The 23244-nt window shown below is 40.0% G+C and overlaps 1 protein-coding gene across 2 annotated transcripts in view; it reads left to right on the plus strand.

Annotated features, from left to right (window-relative positions):
- bbs9 (Bardet-Biedl syndrome 9) overlaps positions 1–23244 on the plus strand; it is a 327542-nt gene that overhangs the window by 226017 nt on the left and 78281 nt on the right. For both annotated transcript variants that reach the window (XM_061915390.1, XM_061915391.1), the window contains one exon: positions 2587–2697. In XM_061915390.1, coding sequence (XP_061771374.1) covers positions 2587–2697 — 111 coding nt within the window. The remainder of the gene's footprint in view (positions 1–2586; positions 2698–23244) is intronic.

A 23244-nucleotide genomic window follows, 5' to 3' on the forward strand; every position in this document is an offset into this window, starting at 1 on the left:
GGGGGCTCCCGGGGAACAAGTCCGTACCACGAATGACACCATACCGGCCCCTGAGTTAAATCAACGTGCGTGTGCATCCATCAAAAACAGGGTGAGATCACTGTGTTTATCTCTACGAGTAAAAACGAAGACCAAAGCCAGTAACTTCTAAGGCAGGGCTAGTCAACTGGGGGGCCCTGGGGGAAAAAAAACGACTGACACTACACCGGCCCCCGAGTTCAATCAATGTGCGTAGATTAGAAATCGGGTGAGATATTTGTGTTTGATTCTACGAGCAAAATGAAGGCCAAAGCTAGTAACTTCTTAGGCAGGGATATTCAACTGAGGAACCCCGGGGGCCAAATCTATACCACGAATGACACCATACCGGCCCTCCAAGTCAAATCAACGTGCGTGTGCATAGAACAGAAACAGGGTGAGATCTTTGTGTTTGTCTCTACCAGCAAAACGAATGCCAAAGCTAGTAACTTCTAAGGCAGGGCTATTCAATTGGGTGCAAAATCCGTACCACGAACGACATCCTACCGGCCCCCGAGTTAAATCAACGTCTGTGTGCATCCATCAGAAGCAGGGTGAGATCTTTGTGTTTATTTTTACAAGCAAAACAAAGGCCCAAGCTAGTAACTTCTAAAGCAGAGTTTTTCAACTTGAGGTCCCAGTGATCCAAATTTGACCAACACCAAACCGGCCCCCGAGTTCAATCAATGTGCGTGGATCAGAAACAGGGTGAGATCTTTGTTTGTCTCTACAAGCAAAACGAAGGCCAAAGCTAGTAACTTCTAAGGCTGGGGTATACTGTGGGCCCCCGGGAGCCAAATCCGACCGACACCATACCGGTCCCCGAGTTCAATCAACGTGCGTGGATCAGAAACACGGTGAGATCTTTGTCACTACAAGCAAAACTAAGGCCAAAGCTAGTAACTTAAAGGCAGGGGTATTCAACTGGGGCCCCCCGGGGGCCAAATCCGACCTGCGAACGACATCATACCGGCCCTCCAAGTCAAATCAATGTGCGTGTGCATGGACCAGAAACAGGGTGTGTTTATCTCTACGGGCAAAACGAAGGCCAAAGCTAGTGACTTCTAAGGCGGAAATAAAGCTTCACTACTTTAGTCATAATTCTCGCGCTTAAGAAACTTCTCCATGACTTGAGCTCCAGACTTCTTTTGGGTTTTTTTTATATTACTGCCACAAGTGGTGGGAAAGTGTACTACAACTGAATACCACTGCTACCTGAGAAACAGATCTTTTTTGGGGGGTTAAGAAACACTGATGTAGAAAAAAGCAGTTATTCATCCTCTCCTTAAAACACCTAACCTCAAACCTGACCTCATGGTAAACTACCGACCGGTGTCTCACCTTCCCTTTATTTCAAAAATCCTCAAAAAAATTAACACTTAACGTCTAACAATCTATGTGAAACCCTTCAATCCGGTTTCAGGGCAAATCACTCTACGGAGACAGCCCTCGCAAAAACAACTAATGATCTATTGCTAACGATGGATTCTGATGCGTCATCTATATTGCTGCTCCTCGATCTTAACGCTGCTTTCGATACCGTCGATCATAATATTTTATTAGAGTGTATCAAAACACGAATTGGTATGACAGACTTAGCCCTGTCTTGGTTTAACTCTTACCTTACTGATAGGATGCAGTGCGTCTCCCATAACAATGTGACCTCGGACTACGTTAAGGTAACGTGTGGAGTTCCCCAGGGTTCGGTCCTTGGCCCTGCACTCTTCAGCATCTACATGCTGCCGCTAGGTGACATCAGACGCAAATACGGTGTTAGCTTTCACTGTTATGCTGATGACACCCAACTCTACATGCCCTTGAAGCTGACCAAGACGCCGGATTGTAGTCAGCTGGAGGCGTGTCTTAATGAAATTAAACAATGGATGTCCGCTAACTTTTTGCAACTCAACGCCAACAAAACGGAAATGTTCATTATCGGCCCTGCTAGACACCGACCTCTATTTAATAATACAACTTTAACGTTTGACAACCAAACAATTAAACGAATTGACTTGGTAAAGAATCTGGGTATTATCTTCGACCCAACTCTCTCCTTTGAGTCACACATTAAAAGCGTTACTAAAACGGCCTTCTTTCATCTCCGTAATATCGCTGAAATTCGCTCCATTTTGTCCACTAAAGACGCTGAGATCATTATCCATCGGTTTGTTACGTCACCACTTTAGTCATAATTCTTGCGCTTAAGAAACCTCTCCATGACTTGAGCTCCAGACTTCTTCTGGGTTTTTTTTAAATTACTGCCACAAGTGGTGGGAAAGTGTACTACAACTGAATACCACTGCTACCTGAGAAAGAGATCATTTTTGGGGGGTTAAGAAACACTGATATAGATGATCTTTGACTAGCTTTGAAAACCATAGCGCACTCCTGTAGTTTAGAACCAAATGAATAGACCAGAATAAAAGGAAATGTGGCCCATAAAGCCGCCTGGATGAATATGGCTGTTCTATGGCGTCCCGCTTTGCTCGAAGGTGGTTCCTCCAACGCCGCCTTGAACTGATCTATCTAAATCGCGCTGAGAATCATCCCCTCCCCTTTGTCCACCAGGCGGAGTGGAGTCCATCGCCCAGCTGGCCGGCGACGGAGAAGAAGCAGACCCGCTGCAGGACGCCGCCCAGTTCGTCAGGAAGAAGCAGCCCTCCAAGAAAGTCAAGAAAGGTAGGAGCTCCTCCCCCTTTTCCTCCGCCCTCCGCCACCCTCTCCTGGGTCTCCGCGGCGACGACGGACAGCCCTCCGTCTTCAAAGCGCACCGATGACATAAACCGTGAAACATCGTAACTCATCTTGTCACACACGTCTGCTCTTTGTCCGGCACGCCGGGCTAATATGCCACACACACACACACACACACACACACACACACACACACACACACACACGCACACACACACACACACACACGTTTGCATGCCTAAAACAGTACTACCACATGAACACATATACAGACATCAAATGACGCGGCAGACCTTCATCTCCGTGTCGGTGACTTCAAAGTCACCAGGCCCCGCCCACGCCAAGGTGCAAGCGCGTACGTACGACTTTTGATTGACTTCAAAAGGCGTCTGATTGGTTCCCCGCTATCTTCTCCTGAAGACACACATGAAAGTCCTCACTGCTTACCTGCTCACACTTCAGTTGAGCCCACCTGGGATCATAGGGACCATCACAACACCTACACACACATTTGTGTACTTCTTACCTTCTTGGGACCTCTTTAGAATCAGAATCTGAATAGTTTTATAGTTAAAGTACTAATGATTGTCATACACACACTAGGTGTGGCGAAAGTATTCTCTGCATTTGACCCATCACCTTTGATCAACCCCTGGGAGGTGAGGGGAGCAGTGAGCAGCAAGGGTGGCCGTGCCCAAGAATCATTTTTGGTGATTCAACCCTCAATTCCAACCCTTGATGCTGAGTGCCAAGCTAACTAATATCATGTTTATTCATATACTGGTTGCTGATTACTAATATCCATCCATCCATCTTCTTCCGCTTATCCGAGGTCGGGTCGCGGGGGCAGCAGCCTAAGCAGGGAAACCCAGACTTTCCTCTCCCCAGCCACTTCGTCCAGCCCTTCCCGGGGGATCCCAAGGCGTTCCCAGGCCAGCCGAGAGACATAGTCTACCCAACGTGTCCTGGGTCTTCCCCGTGGCCTCCTACCGGTTGGATGTGCCCTAAACACCTCCCTAGGCAGGCATTCGGGTGGCATCCTGACCAGATGCCCGAACCACCTCATCTGGCTCCTCTCGATATGGAGGAGCAGCGGATTTACTTTGAGTTCCTCCCGGATGACAGAGCTTATCACCCTATCTCTAAGGGAGAGCCCTGACACGCGGCGGAGGAAACTCATTTCAGCCGCTTGTACCCGTGATCTTATCCTTTCGGTCATGACCCAACGCTCATGACCATAGGTGAGGACGGGAACGTAGATCGACCGGTAAATTGAGAACTTTGCCTCCCGGCTCAGCTCCTTCTTCACCACAACGGATCGGTACAACGTCCGCATTACTGAAGACGCCGCACCGATCCACCTGTCGATCTCACGATCCACTCTTCCCTCACTCGTGAACAAGACTCCTAGGCACTTGAACTCCACCACTTGGGGCAGGGTCTCCCCCCCAACCCGGAGATGGCATTCCACCCTTTTCAGGGCGAGAACCTTGGACTCGGACTTGGAGTGCTGATTCTCATTCTCATTCATTACTAATATCATGGTAATTCATATACTGGTTGCTGATTACTGATATCATGTTTATCCATATAGTGCAGGGGTCGGCAACCTTTACCACTCAAAGAGCCATTTTGACCCGTTTCACAAAATAAAGAAAATAACGGGAGCCACAAGACTCTTGAAATTTATGATGAAATAACACTGTATACAGAGCTTTTTTTTTGCTTTGTGCTATGTATAAACCAGGGGTCTCAGACACGCGGCCCGCAATTAAATATGAAGATTTGATGTTAATGCGGTCAGTGAGTTTTATATGGATGCCCCTTATTAGCATTACGCATTCAATTCCTCCCGACTTGTCCGGGAGACTCGCGGGTTACAGAGTGACTATTAACTCGGACGTCTGCTGAGTAAAACCCAATCAACAAACATAAAGGCGGGCTACCATGACACTGTCTTTAGTGCCCTCCACAGCTTGTACAAACAGCTTGCCAGTCAGGTCACGTGTTGTATGGGGCTTCTGCAAGGCATTCTTGTTCAACAGCCGTACGGGTCACAGTGAGGGTGCCAGTTTAAACAAATTTAACACTGGTACAAATGTGCGCCACACTGTGAACCCACACCAAACAAGAATAACAAATACATTTCGGGAAAACATCCGCACTGTAACACAACATAAACACAACATAACAAATACCTAGAATCCCATGCCGACCCCTGATATAGTGGTTGCTGATTACTAATATCATGTTTATTCATATAGTGGTTGCTGATTACTAATATCATGTTTATTCATATACTGTTTGCTGATTGTTAATATTATGTTTATTCATATAGTGGTTGCTGATTACTAATTTCATGTTTATTCATATAGTGGTTGCTGATTGCTAATATCTTGTTTATTCATATACTGGTTGCTGATTACTAATATCATGTTTATTCATATAGCGGTTGCTGATTACTAATATCATGTTTATTCATATAGTGGTTGCTGATTACTAATATCATGTTTATTCATATAGTGGTTGCTGATTACTAATATCATGTTTATTCATATACTGGTTGCTGGTTGGTAATATTATGTTTATTCATAGAGTGGTTGCTGATTACTAATATCATGTTTAATCATATAGGGGTTGCTGATTACTGATAACATGTTTATTCATATAGTGGTTGCTGATTACTAATATGTTTATTCATATACTGGTTGCTGATTTTTATATCATGTTTATTCATATAGTGGTTGCTGATTACTGATATCATGTTTATTCATATAGTGGTTGCTGATTTTTAATATCATGTTTATTCATATAGTTGTTGCTGATTACTGATATCATGTTTATTCATATAGTGGTTGCTGATTACTAATATCATGTTTATTCATATAGTGGTTGCTGATTACTGATATCATGTTTATTCATATAGTGGTTGCTGATTACTAATATGTTTATTCATATAGTGGTTGCTGATTACTGATATCATGTTTATTCATATAGTGGTTGCTGATTACTAATATGTTTATTCATATAGTGGTTGCTCATTACTAATATGTTTATTCATATAGTGGTTGTTGATTACTAACATCATGTTTATTCATATAGTGGTTTTTGATGACTAATATCATGTTTATTCATATAGTGGTTGCTGATTACTGATATCATGTTTATTCATATAGTGGTTGCTGATTACTTATATCATGTTTATTCATATAGTGGTTGCTGATTACTGATATCATGTTTATTCATATAGTGGTTGCTGATTACTAATATGTTTATTCATATAGTGGTTGTTGATTGCTAATATCTTGTTTATTCATATACTGGTTGCTGATTACTAATATCATGTTTATTCATATGGCGGTTGCTGATTACTAATATGTTTATTCATATAGTGGTTGCTGATTACTAATATCATGTTTATTCATATAGTGGTGGCTGATTACTAATATCATGTTTATTCATATACTGGTTGCTTGTTGGTAATATTATGTTTATTCATATAGTGGTTGCTGATTACTAATATCATGTTTAATCATATAGGGGTTGCTGATTACTGATAACATGTTTATTCATATAATGGTTGCTGATTACTAATATGTTTATTCATATACTGGTTGCTGATTTTTATATCATGTTTATTCATATAGTGGTTGCTGATATGTTTATTCATATAGTGGTTGCTGATTTTTAATATCATGTTTATTCATATAGTTGTTGCTGATTACTGATATCATGTTTATTCATATAGTGGTTGCTGATTACTGATATCATGTTTATTCATATAGTGGTTGCTGATTACTAATATCATGTTTATTCATATAGTGGTTGCTGATTACTGATATAATGTTTATTCATATAGTGGTTGCTGATTACTAATATGTGTATTCATATAATGGTTGCTGATTACTGATATCATGTTTATTCATATAGTGGTTGCTGATTACTAATATGTTTATTCATGTAGTGGTTGCTGATTACTAATATGTTTATTCATATAGTGGTTGTTGATTACTAACATTATGTTTATTCATATAGTGGTTTTCGATGACTAATATCATGTTTATTCATATAGTGGTTGCTGATTACCGATATCATGTTTATTCATATAGTGTTTACTGATTACTTATATCATGTTTATTCATATAGTAGTTGCTGATTACTGATATCATGTTTATTCATATAGTGGTTGCTGATTACTAATATGTTTATTCATATAGTGGTTGTTGATTACTAATGTCATGTTTATTCATATGGTGGTTTTTGATTACTAATAACATGTTTATTCATATAGTGGTTGCTGATTACTGATATGTTTATTCATATAGTGGTTGCTGATTACTAATATGTTTATTCATATAGTGGTTGTTTATTACTAATATCATGTTTATTCATATAGTGGTTTTTGATTACTAATATCATGTTTATTCATATAGTGGTTGCTGATTATTAATATGTTTATTCATATATGGGGTGCTGATTACTAATGTCATGTTTATTCATATAGTGGTGGCTGATTATTAATATGTTTATTCATATAGGGGGTGCTGATTACTAATATCATGTTTATTCTTATAGTGGTTGCTGATTACTAATATCATGTTTATTCATATAATGGTTGCTGATTACTAATATCGTGTTTATTCATATAGTGGTTGCTGATTACTAATATGTTTATTCATATAGTGGTTGCTGATTACTAATATGTTTATTCATATAGTGGTTGTTGATTACTAACATCATGTTTATTCATATAGTGGTTTTTGATTACTAATATCATGTTTATTCATATAGTGGTTGCTGATTACTGATATCATGTTTATTCATATAGTGGTTGCTGATTACTTATATCATGTTTATTCATATAGTGGTTGCTGATTACTGATATCATGTTTATTCATATAGTGGTTGCTGATTACTAATATGTTTATTCATATAGTGGTTGTTGATTACTAATGTCATGTTTATTCATATAGTCTTTTTGATTACTAATAACATGTTTATTCATATAGTGGTTGCTAATTACTGATATGTTTATTCATATAGTGGTTGCTGATTACTAATATGTTTATTCATATAGTGGTTGTTGATTACTAATATCATGTTTATTCATATAGTGGTTTTTGATTACTAATATCATGTTTATTCATATAGTGGTTGCTGATTATTAATATGTTCATTCATATAGGGGGTGCTGATTACTAATATCATGTTTATTCATATAGTGGTGGCTGATTATTAATATGTTTATTCATATAGGGGGTGCTGATTACTAATATCATGTTTATTTTTATAGTGGTTGCTGATTACTAATATCATGTTTATTCATATAGTGGTTGCTGATTACTAATATCATGTTTATTCATATAGTGGTTGCTGATTACAAATATCATGTTTATTAATATGGTGGTTGCTGATTGCTTGCAGCATGTTTATTCATAAAGTATTTGCTAATTGCTATTAGCACGTTTATTCATCGGGGTTGCTAATTGCTAGTATCATGTTCATTCATATAATATTTGCTAATTGCTAATAGCATGTGTATTTTTAATGTCTGCCAATTGCTAATAGCATATTAATTAATACGGTTTGAAATGGTTCTCATGTTTATTCATACAGTGGTTGTTGATTACTAATATCATGTTTATTTATATAGTGGTTGCTGATTACTAATATCATGTTTATTCATATAGTGGTTGGCTGTTGCTGATTGCCAATACCATGTTTATTCATTTAGTAGTTGCTGATTGCTTGCAGCATGTTTATCCATTTAGGAGTTGCTGATAGCATGTATATTTATAATGTCTGCTAAATTTTAATAGCATTTTAAATTGTAGGGTTTGTAGGGGTTGCGAACTGCTAATAGATTGTTTATTTATATAGCGGTTGCTAGTTGCTACATCCGCTAGATATTTTACACGTGGGATGGTTTAGTATGTTAGAATTGTTTTAGTTATGTTATAAAAACATTAAAACATTGCTTAACATTATGAGTAAAGAATCCACACGAGTAGAAACGCTATGGACAAATAGAAGACGGAACGGCACTTTTACGTCCGGTTCAAAGCTTTAAACAGCAGAGATTCACTGTCATCAAGTGTGGGCAAACTCATCCAAAAGATGGCACTAACAATGACACACCAATTAATTGTCTTTGCATGTGTTTAGTGAAAAGTATTTGTGAAGAAAAATCCCTAAATCGGCCTCACTGTTTTATAAGTCGCAGGGTTTAAAGCGTAGGGGAAAAAAGCAGTGGCTTATAGTAGGAATTTACAGTAGATAGGGTTATATTGAAGTATGTTATTTATTTGAGGGGAAAGATATTAATGTTTCTTGTTTTCATTTTAGCATTTAAGCAAGCGAGCGCCAGTCAGTCCGTGAGTTTACCAAAGTTACCCATCCATCCATCTCCGTCCACTTATCCGAGGTCGGGTCACGGGGGCAGCAGCCTAAGCAGGGAAACCCAGACTTTTCTCTCCCCAGCCACTCCGTGCAGCTCTTCCCGGGGGATCCCGAGGCGTTCCCAGGCCAGCCGAGAGACATAGTCTACCCAACGTGTCCTGGGTCTTCCCCGTGGCCTCCTACCGGTCGGACGTGCCCTAAACACCTCAGGCATTCGGGCAGCCGGAACTTCTCCACCTCGCACACTAGCTCGGAGTCCCAGTTGTTGCATTTCCATAGAGGTCTTCGAGCTGCTCTTGACTGATCCCTCACCTGGGACCTGTTTGTCTTGGGAGACCTTACCTGGGGGCACGGAAGCTCCCGGACAACATAGCTCTTAGGATCATTGGGACACGCAAACCCCTCTACCACCATAAGGTGGCAGCTCAGAGAGGAGCCAAAGTTACACATCACAGTTTATCTAAAAAAGTATGGGATTCGGCGCCCTCCTCCTTATCATGATGCTACTTTTCATCCACTAGCAACCAGTACCTGTGTGTTGTTGTCACTCCATGTATGTCACCTGGTCTCAGCAGGACTGAGGTAACTGATCCCACGTTGGATTTCAGTCGATCAGGACCGTGACAGGTAGCATCCGAGGAGCAGGACCACTCCAGACCAAGGAATACGGAGGAAGATTGTTTGGAACAAAACAAAACACACATTGCCGAGCAGGTTTTCCTTCCTTGGCAGCGTCCTCCTGGGCTGTGGCCTGAGTGTTTGACCCAGAAACCCCCTGACTGTGTGTGTGGTACAAGGTTGAGGTTTATGGTCCTTACAGAGGTGACGGGGAAACCATTTGACCCATGAACGTTGCATGTGTGGGGTACTGTACTTTCAAGGCATGTCAGTGGGGACCCACACATGTACAAAGTACACCCTGGTCATTTCTGCCTGGAAGCTTAAAAGTCGAATACTTGGTGAAGCCAAGGAATTACCGTAAATGTTCTCGACTATAAGTCGCTTCTTTTTTTCTATGCTTTGAACCCTGCGGCTTATAAAACGGTGCGGATCATTTATACACGGCCATACTGCAAACACTGTATTTTCCGGACTATAAGGCGCACTTAAAATCTTTTTCTTTTCCCAAAACTCGACAGTGCGCCTTATAATGCTTCTAATGTACGGAATAATTCTGGTTTTGCTTACCGAATTTTATGTGGTACATGGTAAATGGGTTAAACTTGTATAGCGCTTTTCTACCTTCAAGGTACTGAAAGCGCTTTGACACTATTTCCACATTCACCCATTCACACACACATTCAAAAAGTGATGGCGCTAACCACAACCCATCAGGAGCAAGGGTGAAGTGTCTTGCTCAAGGACACAACGGACGTGACGAGGTGGGTAGAAGGTGGGGATTTACCAGATACCATCAAAGTTGCTGGCACGCCAACTTTTCCAACCGCGCCACACCGTCCCCGGTACATGGTGTAATGATAAGTGTGACCAGTAGATGGCAGTCAAACATAAGAGATACGTGTAGACTGCAATGTGATGGCAATATGACTCAAGTAAACAACAGCAACATTTTATATGTTCCATTAAAAATATAGAACATTACACACGGCGCTCAAAAATCTACTAAAATAAGTTAGTACGACTTTGGTAAGCTATGAAGCCACACCGCTTGATGTGCTTCAACATAGGATTATTATTATGGTGTGGGTATAAGGTAAGACATATCATCTGGCGTTTTGTTTCGCAGCATTCTGCAAAAGCAACTTTTCTTACCTCCTGGTACCTGCTGATCTGTGTTTGCATTGCTATTTGCATGTTGGCCGTCAGCGAAGAAAAATACATAATTAGCCGCACAATTTTATAAACACAGAAGTATGTTTTAAATATTTATTTACATGCATTAATTGTTTCCAAAAATGTGTTATTTACACAGAAATTTTTTTTTTCATATTTTACATACAGTATTTTTTCCCCCAAAATAGTTATTTACACATAAATATTGTTTTAATTGTTTTTAAAAATTAGTTGTTTACACCCCAACATTTTTTTAAATATTTTACATACTGTAATTGTTTTCAAAAATGAGTTATTTGCACAAAAATATTTTGTTAATATGTATTTACATACCTCAATGGTTCCAAAAAATAAGTTGTTTACACATAAATATTTTGTAAGAAATGATTTGACATACCTTAATTGTTTCCAAAAATGAGTTATTTACACAGAAATATTTACTCAAAAATATTTTACATACCTTAATTGTTTCAAAAAAATTAGTTATTTACACATGATTAATTTTGTAAATGATTATTTACATACATTGATTGTTTCTGAAACTGACTTATTTACAAATAAATATTTAGTAAATATGTCTTTACATACCTAAAGTGTTTTCAAAAATGAGTTATTTACACAGAAATATTTTGTAAATATTTATTTACATACCCTAGTTGTTTCCAAAATTCAGATATTTACACATCAATGAGTTGGTAAATGGCCCTGCGATGAGGTGGCGACTTGTCCAGGGTGTACCCCGCCTTCCGCCCGATTGTAGCTGAGGTAGGCGCCAGCGCCCCCCGCGACCCCGAAAGGGAATAAGCGGTAGAAAATGGATGGATGGATGATTTGGTAAATGTTTATTTCCATACCTTAATTGTTTCTAAATATGAATTATTTGCACAAATAAATATTTTTTAAATATTCATTTACATACCTCAATTTTTTCCCAAAAATTATTTACACAGAAATATTTTTTTCATATTTTACATACCCAAATTTTTTCCAAAAATGGGTTATTTACACATAAATATTGTGTAAATATTTATTTAAATACCTTAATTGTTTCCAAAAAATGTGTTATTTACACAGCAATAATTTTGTAAATATTTATTCAAATACCTTCACTGTTTCCAAAAAATCTGTTATTCACACAGCAATAATTTTGTAAATATTTATTTAAATACCTTCATTGTTTTTAAAAATTAGTTATTCACACACCAAACATTTTTTTAAAATATTTTACATACCGTAATTGTTTTCAAATATGAGTTATTTGCACAAGAATATTTTGTAATTATGTATTTACATACCTCAATGTTTCCAAAAAATAAGTTATTTACACATAAATATTTTGTAAGAAATAATTTGACATACCTCAATTGTTCCCAAAATTGAGTTATTTACAGAGAAATATTTAGTAAAAAAAATATTGTACATACCTTAATTGTTTCCAAAAATGAGTTATTTACACAGAACTAATTTTGTAAATGTTTATTTACATACCTTAGTTGTTTCTAAAAATTAGTTATTTACACAAAAATATATATTTTTAAATATTTTACATACCTTAAGTGTTTCTAAAAATGAGTTATTTACACAAAAATATATTTTTTTAATATTTTACATACTTAAATTGTTTTCAAAAATGTGTTATTTACACAAAAAATATTTTGTAAATATTTATTTACATACCTCAGTTGTTCCCAAATATTATTTACCTAGAAATATTTTGTAAATATTTATTTACATACCCTCCAAAAATGAGTTATTTACACAGAAATATACATTTTTAATATTTTACATACCTTAATTGTTTCCACAAATGAGTTATTTACACAAACATTTTTTGTAAATATGTATTTACATACCTCAATGGTTCCAAAAATGAGTTATTTACACAGAAATATTTTGAAAATGTTTATTTACATACCTTACAAAAATGAGTTATTTACACAGAAATATTGTGTAAATGTTTATTTACATACCTTAATTGTTTCCAAAAAAGAGTTTATTTACACAGAAATATTTTGTAAATGTTTATTTACATACCTTGATTGTTTCCAAACAGTGTCTGCAACCAGGCAGTAAAACGGCTGATCAAACAAAACAGAAGTCATTGTCATGGACGACCTAGCTGCTTAAGCTAGCTGTTACATACCTGTGCGCTTTAAAAAAAAAAAAAAACATAAAATAGGGCATATGTTGCATGAATACTAGCTTGGCGTGACTTTTAAGAGTTTGTCATGGCACTCTGCACAGCAAAGGATGAAAGTACAGTAGTGTATGTACATCACATGGAAAGTCAGGTGCAAATTAAAAAAAGTCCACTTTAGATACTTTAGCGAGTCAGCAGTTAATGTCTCGCCTCGCCACCAAGTAGAGGCTTGGTTCTACTAATCTTGGGGGGTAAAGGCTTTAAATTCTACGTTCCAGGTTTATTGCATGTTGCAGCGCCGCGAGAGTTTGTATTTTTGCCTCTGCGGGGGCTGCTGTGGCATTTCAAAATGTTCACTAAATTACAGCCGCTCCTCTGAGCAGGCGTCCCAAGTCAAACACGTTCTCAAAATAAGGTTTTTCACGTCCCCCTGCGAGTTCCGAGCCCTGCAGGCGCAGACGGAGCGACTTGTTTTATTCCAGCAAATACTCGGGCTGTGGAGTGATCCATTGTTTTAATAACACTAATCGCGCGCTTGAACCGGGACTAATCGGGATTAATCGCAGGTTTCTTTCTTGCTCGCATGAATAAAATGGATACAATTTTGTCGTCAAATGTCTAACAGGAACGTTTTGTGTTATGTTTTACGCAACTGCAATCCAATAATTTGCTCAAAACTTGATGACTTGAATAACTATAGTAAGAATTATTTTTGAAAGTCTTTGCAAAGATAAAGCAAACTAGGCACATACTGTATTTTCTGGACGATAGGGTGCACCGGATTATAAGGCGCACCGCCGATGAATGGTCTATTTTTAAAAAATATATTTTTTCATATATAAGGCGCACCGGATTATAGGGCGCATTATAAGGCGCATTATAGGAGTCAGACTTTGACTGCGGATGTTGTGGATCGGTGGAGGGAATACTTCGAAGAGCTTCTCAATCCCACCAACACGTCTTCCTATGAGGAAGTGGTGCCTGGAGGATCTGTGGTGGGCTCTCCTATTTTTGGGGCTGAGGTTGCTGAGGTAGTTAAAAAGTGGCAATGCCCCGGTGGTAGATTAGATCCGCCCGAAGTTCCTTAAGGCTCTGGATGCTGTGGGGCTGTCTTGGTTGACAACACTCTGCAGCATCGCGTAAACATCGGGGGCGGTGCCTCTAGATTGGCAGACCTGGGTGGTGGTTCCTCTCTTTAAAGGGGAACATTATCATAATTTCAAAAGGGTTAAAAACAATAAAAATCAGTTCCCAGTGGCTTGTTTTATTTTTCGAAGTTTTTTTCAAAATGTTACACCTCCCGGAATATCCCTAAAAAAAGCTTTGAAGTGCCTGATTTTCACCATCGCTATATCCACCCGTCCATTTCCCTGTGACGTCATACAGGGCTGCCAATACAAACAACATGGCGGTTACCACAGCAAGATATAGCGACATTAGCTCGGATTCAGACTCGGATTTCAGCGGTTTAAGCGATTCAACAGATTACGCATGTATTGAAAATGGTCAGAGTATGGAGGCAGATAGCGAAAACGAAATTGAAGAAGAAATTGAAGCTATTGAGCAAATAGCTATTGACGCTATTCTGCCATTGCATGGGTGTACCTAATAAAGTGGCCCATAGCATGGCTGCCTTATTAGCATCGCCGGTAAAATGTGCAGACCAAACGATCAGGACTTTCTCATCTAGTGACAATGGAGCAACTTAAATCTGTCGATTGGTAAGTGTTTGTTTCGCATTAAATGTAGGTATCTAGTTTCAAATGTACATACAGCTAGCGTAAGTAGCATGTTAGCATCGATTAGCTGGCAGTCATGCCGTGACCAAATATGTCTGATTAGCACATAAGTCAACAACACCAACAAAACTCACCTTTGTGATTTCGTTGACTTAATCGTTGCATATGCATCTGCAGGTTATCCATACATCTCTGTGCCATGTCTGTCTTAGCATCGCCGGCAGACACTCTGGCAAATTCAATGGGGGTCTGGCGGAAGATTTTTTTGCCAGCGGTGCAACTTGAATCCCTCCCTGTTAGTGTTGTTACACCCTCCGACAACACACCGACGAGGCATGATGTCTCCAAGGTTCCAAAAAAGTCGAAAAAACGGAAAATAACAGAGCTGAGACCCGGTGTTTGTATTGTTTTGAAAATGAAAATGGCGGGTGTATTACCTCGGCGACGTCACGTTCTGACGTCATCGCTAAAAGACCGATAAACAGAAAGGCGTATATTTTGCCAAAATTCACTCATTTAGAGTTTGGAAATCGGTTAAAAAAATACATGGTCTTTTTTCTGCAACATCAAGGTATATATTGACGCTTGCATAGGTTTGGTGATAATGTTGCCCTTTAAGAAGGGGAACCAGAGGGTGTGTTCCAACTATCGTGGGATCACACTCCTCAGCCTTCCCGGTAAAGTCTATTCAGGTGTACTGGAGTGGAGGCTACGCAGGATTGTCGAACCTCAGATTAAGGAGGAACAGTGTGGTTTTCGTCCTGGTCGTGGAACTGTGGACCAGCTCTATACTCTCGGCAGGGTCCTTCAGGGTGCATGGGAGTTTGCCCAACCAATCTAAATGTGCTTTGTGGACTTGGAGAAGGCATTGGATCGTAAGAACAGGAAGTCCTGTGGGGAGTGCTCAGAGAGTATGGGGTATCAGACTGTCTGATTGTGGCGGTCCGCTCCCTGTATGATCAGTATTAGAGCCTAGTCCGCATTTCCGGCAGTAAGTCGGACACGTTTCCAGTGAGGGTTGGACTCCGCCAAGGCTGCCCTTTTTCACCGATTCTGTTCATAACTTTTATGGACAGAATTTCTAGGCGCAGTCAGGGCGTTGGGGGGATCCGGTTTGGTGGCTGCAGGATTAGGTCTCTGCTTTTTTGCAGATGGTGTGGTCCTGATAGCTTCATCTGGGCAGGATCTCCAGCTCTCACTGGATCGGTTCACAGCCGAGTGTGAAGCGACTGGGATGAGAATCGGCACCACCAAGTCCGAGTCCAGGGTTCTCACCCGGGAAAGGTTGGAGTGCCATCTCCAGGTTGGGAAGGAGATCTCGCCCCAAGTGGAGGAGTCTTGTTCACAAGTGAGGGAAGAGTGGATCGTGAGATCGACAGGCGGATTGGTGCGGCGTCTTCAGTAATGCGGACGCTGTATCGATCCGTTGTAATGAAGAAGGAGCTGAAAGCTCTCAATTTACTGGTCCATCTACGTTCACATCCTCACCTATGGTCATGAGCTTTGGGTTATGACCGTAAGGACAAGATCATGGGTACAAGCGGCCGGAATGAGTAAGTTTATTGCTGATTCTCATCCCAATCGCTACACACTCGGCTGCGAACCGATCCATTGAGAGCTTAAGATCCTGGCCAGTTAAAGCCATCAGGACCACATCATCTGCAAAAAAAGCAGTGACCTAATCCTGCAAGCTACCAAACCGGATCCCCTCAACGCCTTGACCGCGCCTAAAAATGCTGTCTATAAAAGTTAGGAACAGAATGGGTGACCAAGGGCAGCCTTGGCGGAGTCCAACCTTCACTGGAAACAGGTCCGACTTACTGCCGGCAATACGGACAAAGCTCGTACAATGAGGGGACTGCCACAATCTGGCAGTCCGACACCCCGTACTCTCTGAGCTCTCCCCACACGGTCGAATGCCTTCTCCAAGTCCACAAGGCACATATAGCACATGGTTCCACGACCAGTCATCATTTTATTGTTTTCCATTTTTTTTTCCCTTAAATAAATAAATAAAAATGTCTATATGCCACATGTCCAAAGAAATATATATATAGTTTTGATAGTTGTTGAGGGAACAGGCGCTGCTCCGACTTGTTGGCTGCTCCCAACGTGGCAACTCGTCAACAACATTTTTAGGTAGCAACGTTTACCCCGACGGTGTCACACCAAAGCCGGCGCGTGTCCAGCGCATCCCCGCAGCTATTTGTTGACCTGGCTTTAATGCCTGCGTAATGTTCCGCTAATGTCCCCCGTGAGCCGCTTTATCTGATTGGCTATTTTGGGGGCCACATCAAACACTGCTGCCGATTACATAAACCTCTTCCAAATATCTGCTGCCCGCTCCGGTACCAGGAGGGACAAATTGGCATGGATGGAAAGTTCTCAGGCCGGCAACAGCCGCCACAGCCCGACGCTGACCTTGGACTTAATCCACCTGGTGAACCTTGTGTTAATGTGTGTTTGTTGGCATGACACAGCCATCACAAAAACACACTTGTTTTATTAAATAATACGGTCTTTATGTTCATAATGTATGCAAACAAAGATATATATAAAATGACATTCATGCTGTGTTTGACCGAGCGCTGGTCTCTGAGATAATTTAGACCTCATATATTTCCCAGCGAGCACCAGATATTGATACGACGTTGATTAAAAGTATGTCTCCTTTAAAACTGACTTTGAAACGATGTTGCAAAATAGTCGTATTTGTAAATTGAGACAAAGTTGATGTCCAACGTTGGATCCACGTTGTTGGGAAATGACCAACTTTCAATGAGCAAATCAATGTCACAACCTGACATTGAAGGAACGTCGTCAAAAAGCATGTTGTTTCAACGTTGTATTTGTGTTGTACAATTTTGGTTTGGAAATTACCACAAATCAATGGTCAAATGAACGTCAGAACCCAACATTGATTAATAGTCGTCAAAAAGCATGTTGTTTCAACGTGTTTGTGTTGTAGAATATTGGTTGGGAAATGACCAAATTTCAATGGTCAAATCAACGTCTAAACCTGACAATGAATAAATGTCGTCAAAAAGCATGTTTTTCCAACATTGTATTTGGGTGGTGGAATTTTGGTTTTGGGAAATGCCCAACATTTAGTGGTAAATTTATTGTCAGAACCCAACATTGATTAAAAGTTGTCAGAAAGCATGTTGTTTCAACGCTGTAATTATGTTGGAAAATGACGAGAATGTAAAGGTCGAATCAACGTCACACTGCGCGGCATTTAATAAACGTCGTCAAAAAGCATTTTGTTTCAACGTTGTATTTGTGTTGTAGAATATTGGTTGGGAAATGACCAAAATTCAATGGTCAAATCAACGTCAGAACCCAACATTGATTAAAAGTCCTCAAAAGCATGTTGTTTCAACGCTGTATTACTGTTGGACAACTACGAAAATTCCAAGGTCGAATCAACGTCACAACCCGACATTGAGTAAACGTTGTCAAAAAGCATGTTGTTTCAACGTTGTATTTGTGTTGGAAAATGACCAAAATTCAATGGTCGAATCAACGTCACCACATGACATTGAATAACCATCGTCAAAAAGCAGGTTGTTTCAACGTTGTATTTGTGTTGTCGACTATTGGTTAGAAAATGACTAAATTTCAATCTTAAAAGTCGGTAAAAAGCATGTTGTTTCAACCCTGTATTTGTTGTGGAAAATGACGAAAATTCAAAGGTCGAATCAACATAACAATCTGACATTGAATAAACGTTGTCAAAACGCATGTTGTTTTAACGTTGTATTTGTGTTGTAGCATTTTGGTTAGAAAATGACCAAATTTCAATGGTCAAATCAACGTCAGAACCCAACAATGACTAAAAGTCGGCAAAAGCATGTAGTTTCAACGTTGTATTTGTGTTGGAAAATTACGAAAATTCCAAGGTCGAATCAACGTCACAGCCCAACATTGAATAAACGTTGTCAAAAAGCATGTTGTTTCAACGTTGTTTGTGTTGTCGAACTTTGGTTAGAAAATGACCAAAATTCAATGGTCGAATCAACGTCATAACATGACATTGAATAACCCATCGTCAAAAAACGTGTTGTTTCAACGTCGTATTTATGTTTTAGCATTTTGGTTAGAAAATGACCAAATTTTAATAGTCAGTTCAACGTCAGAACCCAACATTGACTAAAAGTCGGCAAATAGCATGTTGTTTCAACGATGTGTTTGTGTTGGAAATTCACCAAAATTCAATCGTAAAATTAACGTCACAACCTGACATTGACTAAACGTCGTGGAAAAAGCATGTAGTTTCAACATTGTATTTGTCTTGGAAAATTAGGAAAATTCAAAGGTCGAATCAACGTCACAACCCAACATTGAGTAAACGTCAAAAAGCATGTTGTTTCAACGTTGTTTGTGTTGTCGAATTTTGGCTGGAAAATGACCAAAATTCAATGGTCAAATCAACGTCAGAACCCAACATTGATTAAAAGTCCTCAAAAGCATGTTGTTTCAACGCTGTATTAATGTTGGAAAATTACGAAAATTCATTCGGAAAATTAACGTCCCAACCTAACATTGACTAAACGTCGTGGAAAAAGCATGTAGTTTCAACATTGTATTTGTGTTGGAAAATTATGAAAATTCCAAGGTCAAATCAACATCACAACCCGACATTGAGTAAACGTTGTCCAAAAAGCATGTTGTTTCAACGTTGTATTTGTTGTGGGAAATGACGAAAATTCAAAGGTCGAATCAATGTCCGAATCCGACACTAAATAAACATTGTCAAAAAGCATGTTGTTTAAACGTTGTGTATGTGTTGTTGAATTTTGGTTAGAATATGACTAAATTTCAATCTTCAAATCAACGTCAGAACCCAACATTGATTAAAAGTCTGCAAAAAGCATGTTGTTTCAACCCTGTATTTGTTGTGGAAAATGCCGAAAATTCAAATGTCGAATCAACATCACAATCTGACATTGAATAGACGTTGTCAAAAAGCATGTTGTTTTAACGTTGTATTTGTGTTGTAGCATTTTGGTTAGAAAATGGCCAAATTTCAATGGTCAAATCAACGTCAGAACCCAACATTGACTAAAAGTCGGCAAAAAGCATGTAGTTTCAACGTTGTATTTGTGTTGGAAAATGACGAAAATTCAGATGTCGAATCAACTTCACAACCCAACATTGAATAAACGTTGTCAAAAAGCATGTTGTTTCAACGTTGTTTGTGTTGTCGAATTTTGGTTAGAAAATGACCAAATTTCAATCTTCAAATTAACGTCAGAACCCAACATTGATTAAAAGTCAGCAAAAAGCATGTTGCTTCAACGTTGTATTTGTGTTGGAAAATGACCAATGGTTGAATCAACGTCACAACATGACATTGAATAACCATCGTCAAAAAGCATGTTGTTTCAACGTTGCATTTGTGTTGTAGAATATTGGTTAGAAAATGACCAAATTTCAATGGTCAAATCAACGTCAGAACCCAACATTGATTAAAAGTCGGCAAAAAACATGTTGTTTCAACGCTGTATTTGTTGTGGAAAATGACGAAAATTCAAAGGTCGAATCAACGTCACAATCTGACATTGAATAAACGTTGTCAAAAAGCTTGTTGTTCCAACGTTGTATTTGTGTTGAAAAGTGACCAAAATTCAATGGTCAAATTAACGTCACAACCTGACTTTGGCTAAACGTCGGCAAAAAGCATTTTGTTCCAACGTTGTATTTGTGTTGTAGAATATTGGTTGGGGAATGACCAAAATTCAATGATCAAATCAACGTTAGACCCAACATTATTTAAAAGTCGTCAAAAAGCATGTTTTTTCAACGTTGTATTTGTGTTTGAAAATGACCAAAATTCAATAGTCAAATCAATGTCACAACTTGACATTGAATAAAAGTAAAAAAGCATGTTGTTTCAACGTTGTATTTGTGTCGTAGAATATTGTTTGGGGAATGACCAAATTTCAATGGTCAAATCAACGTCAGAACCCAACATTATTTAAAAGTTGTCAAAAAGCATGTTTTTTGACAACATGTTTCGGGGACGTCGTGGCGCAGTTGGGAGAGTGGCCGTGCCAGCAACCTGAGGGTTCCTGGTTCAATCCCCACCTTCTACAAACCTCGTCACGCCTGTTGTGTCCTTGAGCAAGACCCTTGCTCCTGATGGGTCGTGGTTAGGGCCTTGCATGGCAGCTCCCGCCATCAGTGTGTGAATGTGTGTGTGTATGGGTGAATGTGGAAATAGTGTCATAGCTCTTTGAGTACCTTGAAGGTAGAAACCGCTATACAAGTATAACCCATTTACCATTTACCATTTTTCAACGTTGTATTTGTGTTTGAAAATGACCAAAATTCAATAGTCAAATCAATGTCACAACTTGACATTGAAAAAAAGTCAAAAAGCATGTTGTTTCAACGTTGTATTTGTGTTGTAGAATATTGGTTAGGGAATGACCAATTTTCAATGGTCAAATCAACATCCGGGCCCAACATTGATTAAAAGTTGTCAAAAAGCATGTTTTTTCAAAGTCGTATTTGTGTTGTGTTGGTTAGAAAATGACCAAATTTCAATGGTCAAATCAACGTCACAATCTGGCATTGACTAAACGTCGTCAAAAAGCATGTTTTTTCAACGTTGTATTTGTGTTGAAGAATATTGGTTAGAAAATGACCAAAATTCAATGATCAAATCAACGTCAGAACCCAACATGGATTAAACGTCGTCAAAAATTGCGTTGAGTTGCTCAAAGTCAGGACTTAATTCAACAAGTTGTCAACGTTGTTTGAATGTCTTGTGCCTGCTGGGTTGACTCATTGATGCACACAAGTCAGGTGTGGTTGATTTGCTGCCTTCTGATTGGACAAAATGAACACGAAAGCTGGTAAATGTTTTTATGTATTTTTTCAACGACTTTCAACTGCTGTGGATGGACTTTTTTTTCTTTACATGAGCAAAATGTGCGTTTTTTAATATACTGTATATATATCCACCATGCATGTAAAGTCTGCATGCGGATGTTCTCCATCTCCACTTGCTCGAAGCCAACATGAAGCTGTGTCAAGTCCAAAGTCGGGACTCATATTTGAAGTGAGAGGACTAAAAATACTTTCATCAGGCCCGTTTGTCGTCAGGAGAATATTGTGATCCAGTTGCTGTGTTGATGCTTCCTCTCTGGCACACATGGACGCAGAAAGGAAAGACATGGGAAAGGATTCCAGTGTGTGTGTGTGTGTGTGTGTGTGTGTGTGTGTGTGTGTGTGTGTGTGTGTGTGTGTGTGTGTTCTGGCAATTCTTACTTAATGGGGACATAGCTCTGTTTACACAGTCACCTTTAGGGGACCTCTGATGGTATGGGGACAAAAAACAACCTGTAGAAAGGGTGGTCCCCACAAGTCATGATCAAAAACTTGGTCCCCATTCCAAATGACAACCTGTTTGTGTTTGTGTGTTCTGGCAATGCTGACCATCCATCCATCCATCCATCCATCATCTTCCGCTTATCCGAGGTCGGGTCGCGGGGGCAACAGCCTAAGCAGGGAAACCCAGACTTCCCTCTCCCCAGCCACTTCGTCTAGCTCTTCCCGGGGGATCCCGAGGCGTTCCCAGGCCAGCCGGGAGACATAGTCTTCCCAACGTGTCCTGGGTCTTCCCCGTGGCCTCCTACCGGTTGGACGTGCCCTAAACACCTCCCTAGGGAGGCGTTCGGGTGGCATCCTGACCAGATGCCCGAACCACCTCATCTGGCTCCTCTCGATGTGAAGGAGCAGCGGCTTTACTTTGAGTCCCTCCCGGATGGCAGAGCTTCTCACCCTATCTCTAAGGGAGAGCCCCGCCACACGGCGGAGGAAACTCATTTCGGCCGCTTGTACCCGTGATCTTATCCTTTCGGTCATGACCCAAAGCTCATGACCATAGGTGAGGATGGGAACGTAGATCGACCGGTAAATTGAGAGCTTTACCTTCCGGCTCAGCTCCTTCTTCACCACAACGGACCGGTACAACGTCCGCATTACTGAAGACGCCGCACCGATCCGCCTGTCGATCTCACGATCCACTCTTCCCTCACTCGTGAACAAGACTCCTAGGTACTTGAACTCCTCCACTTGGGGCAGGGTCTCCTCCCCAACCCGGAGATGGCACTCCACCCTTTTCCGGGCGAGAACCATGGACACGGACTTGGAGGTGCTGATTCTCATTCCGGTCGCTTCACACTCGGCTGCGAAACGATCCAGCGAGAGCTGAAGATCCCGGTCAGATGAAGCCATCAGGACCACATCATCTGCAAAAAGCAGTGACCTAATCCTGCGGTTACCAAACCGGAACCCCTCAACGCCTTGACTGCGCCTAGAAATTCTGTCCATAAAAGTTATGAACAGAATCGGTGACAAAGGACAGCCTTGGCGGAGTCCAACCCTCACTGGAAATGTGTTCGACTTACTGCCGGCAATGCGGACCAAGCTCTGGCACTGATCGTACAG

The sequence above is a fragment of the Nerophis ophidion genome, linkage group LG11, assembly GCF_033978795.1.
Source record: "Nerophis ophidion isolate RoL-2023_Sa linkage group LG11, RoL_Noph_v1.0, whole genome shotgun sequence".
NCBI classification, from domain to species: domain Eukaryota; kingdom Metazoa; phylum Chordata; class Actinopteri; order Syngnathiformes; family Syngnathidae; genus Nerophis; species Nerophis ophidion.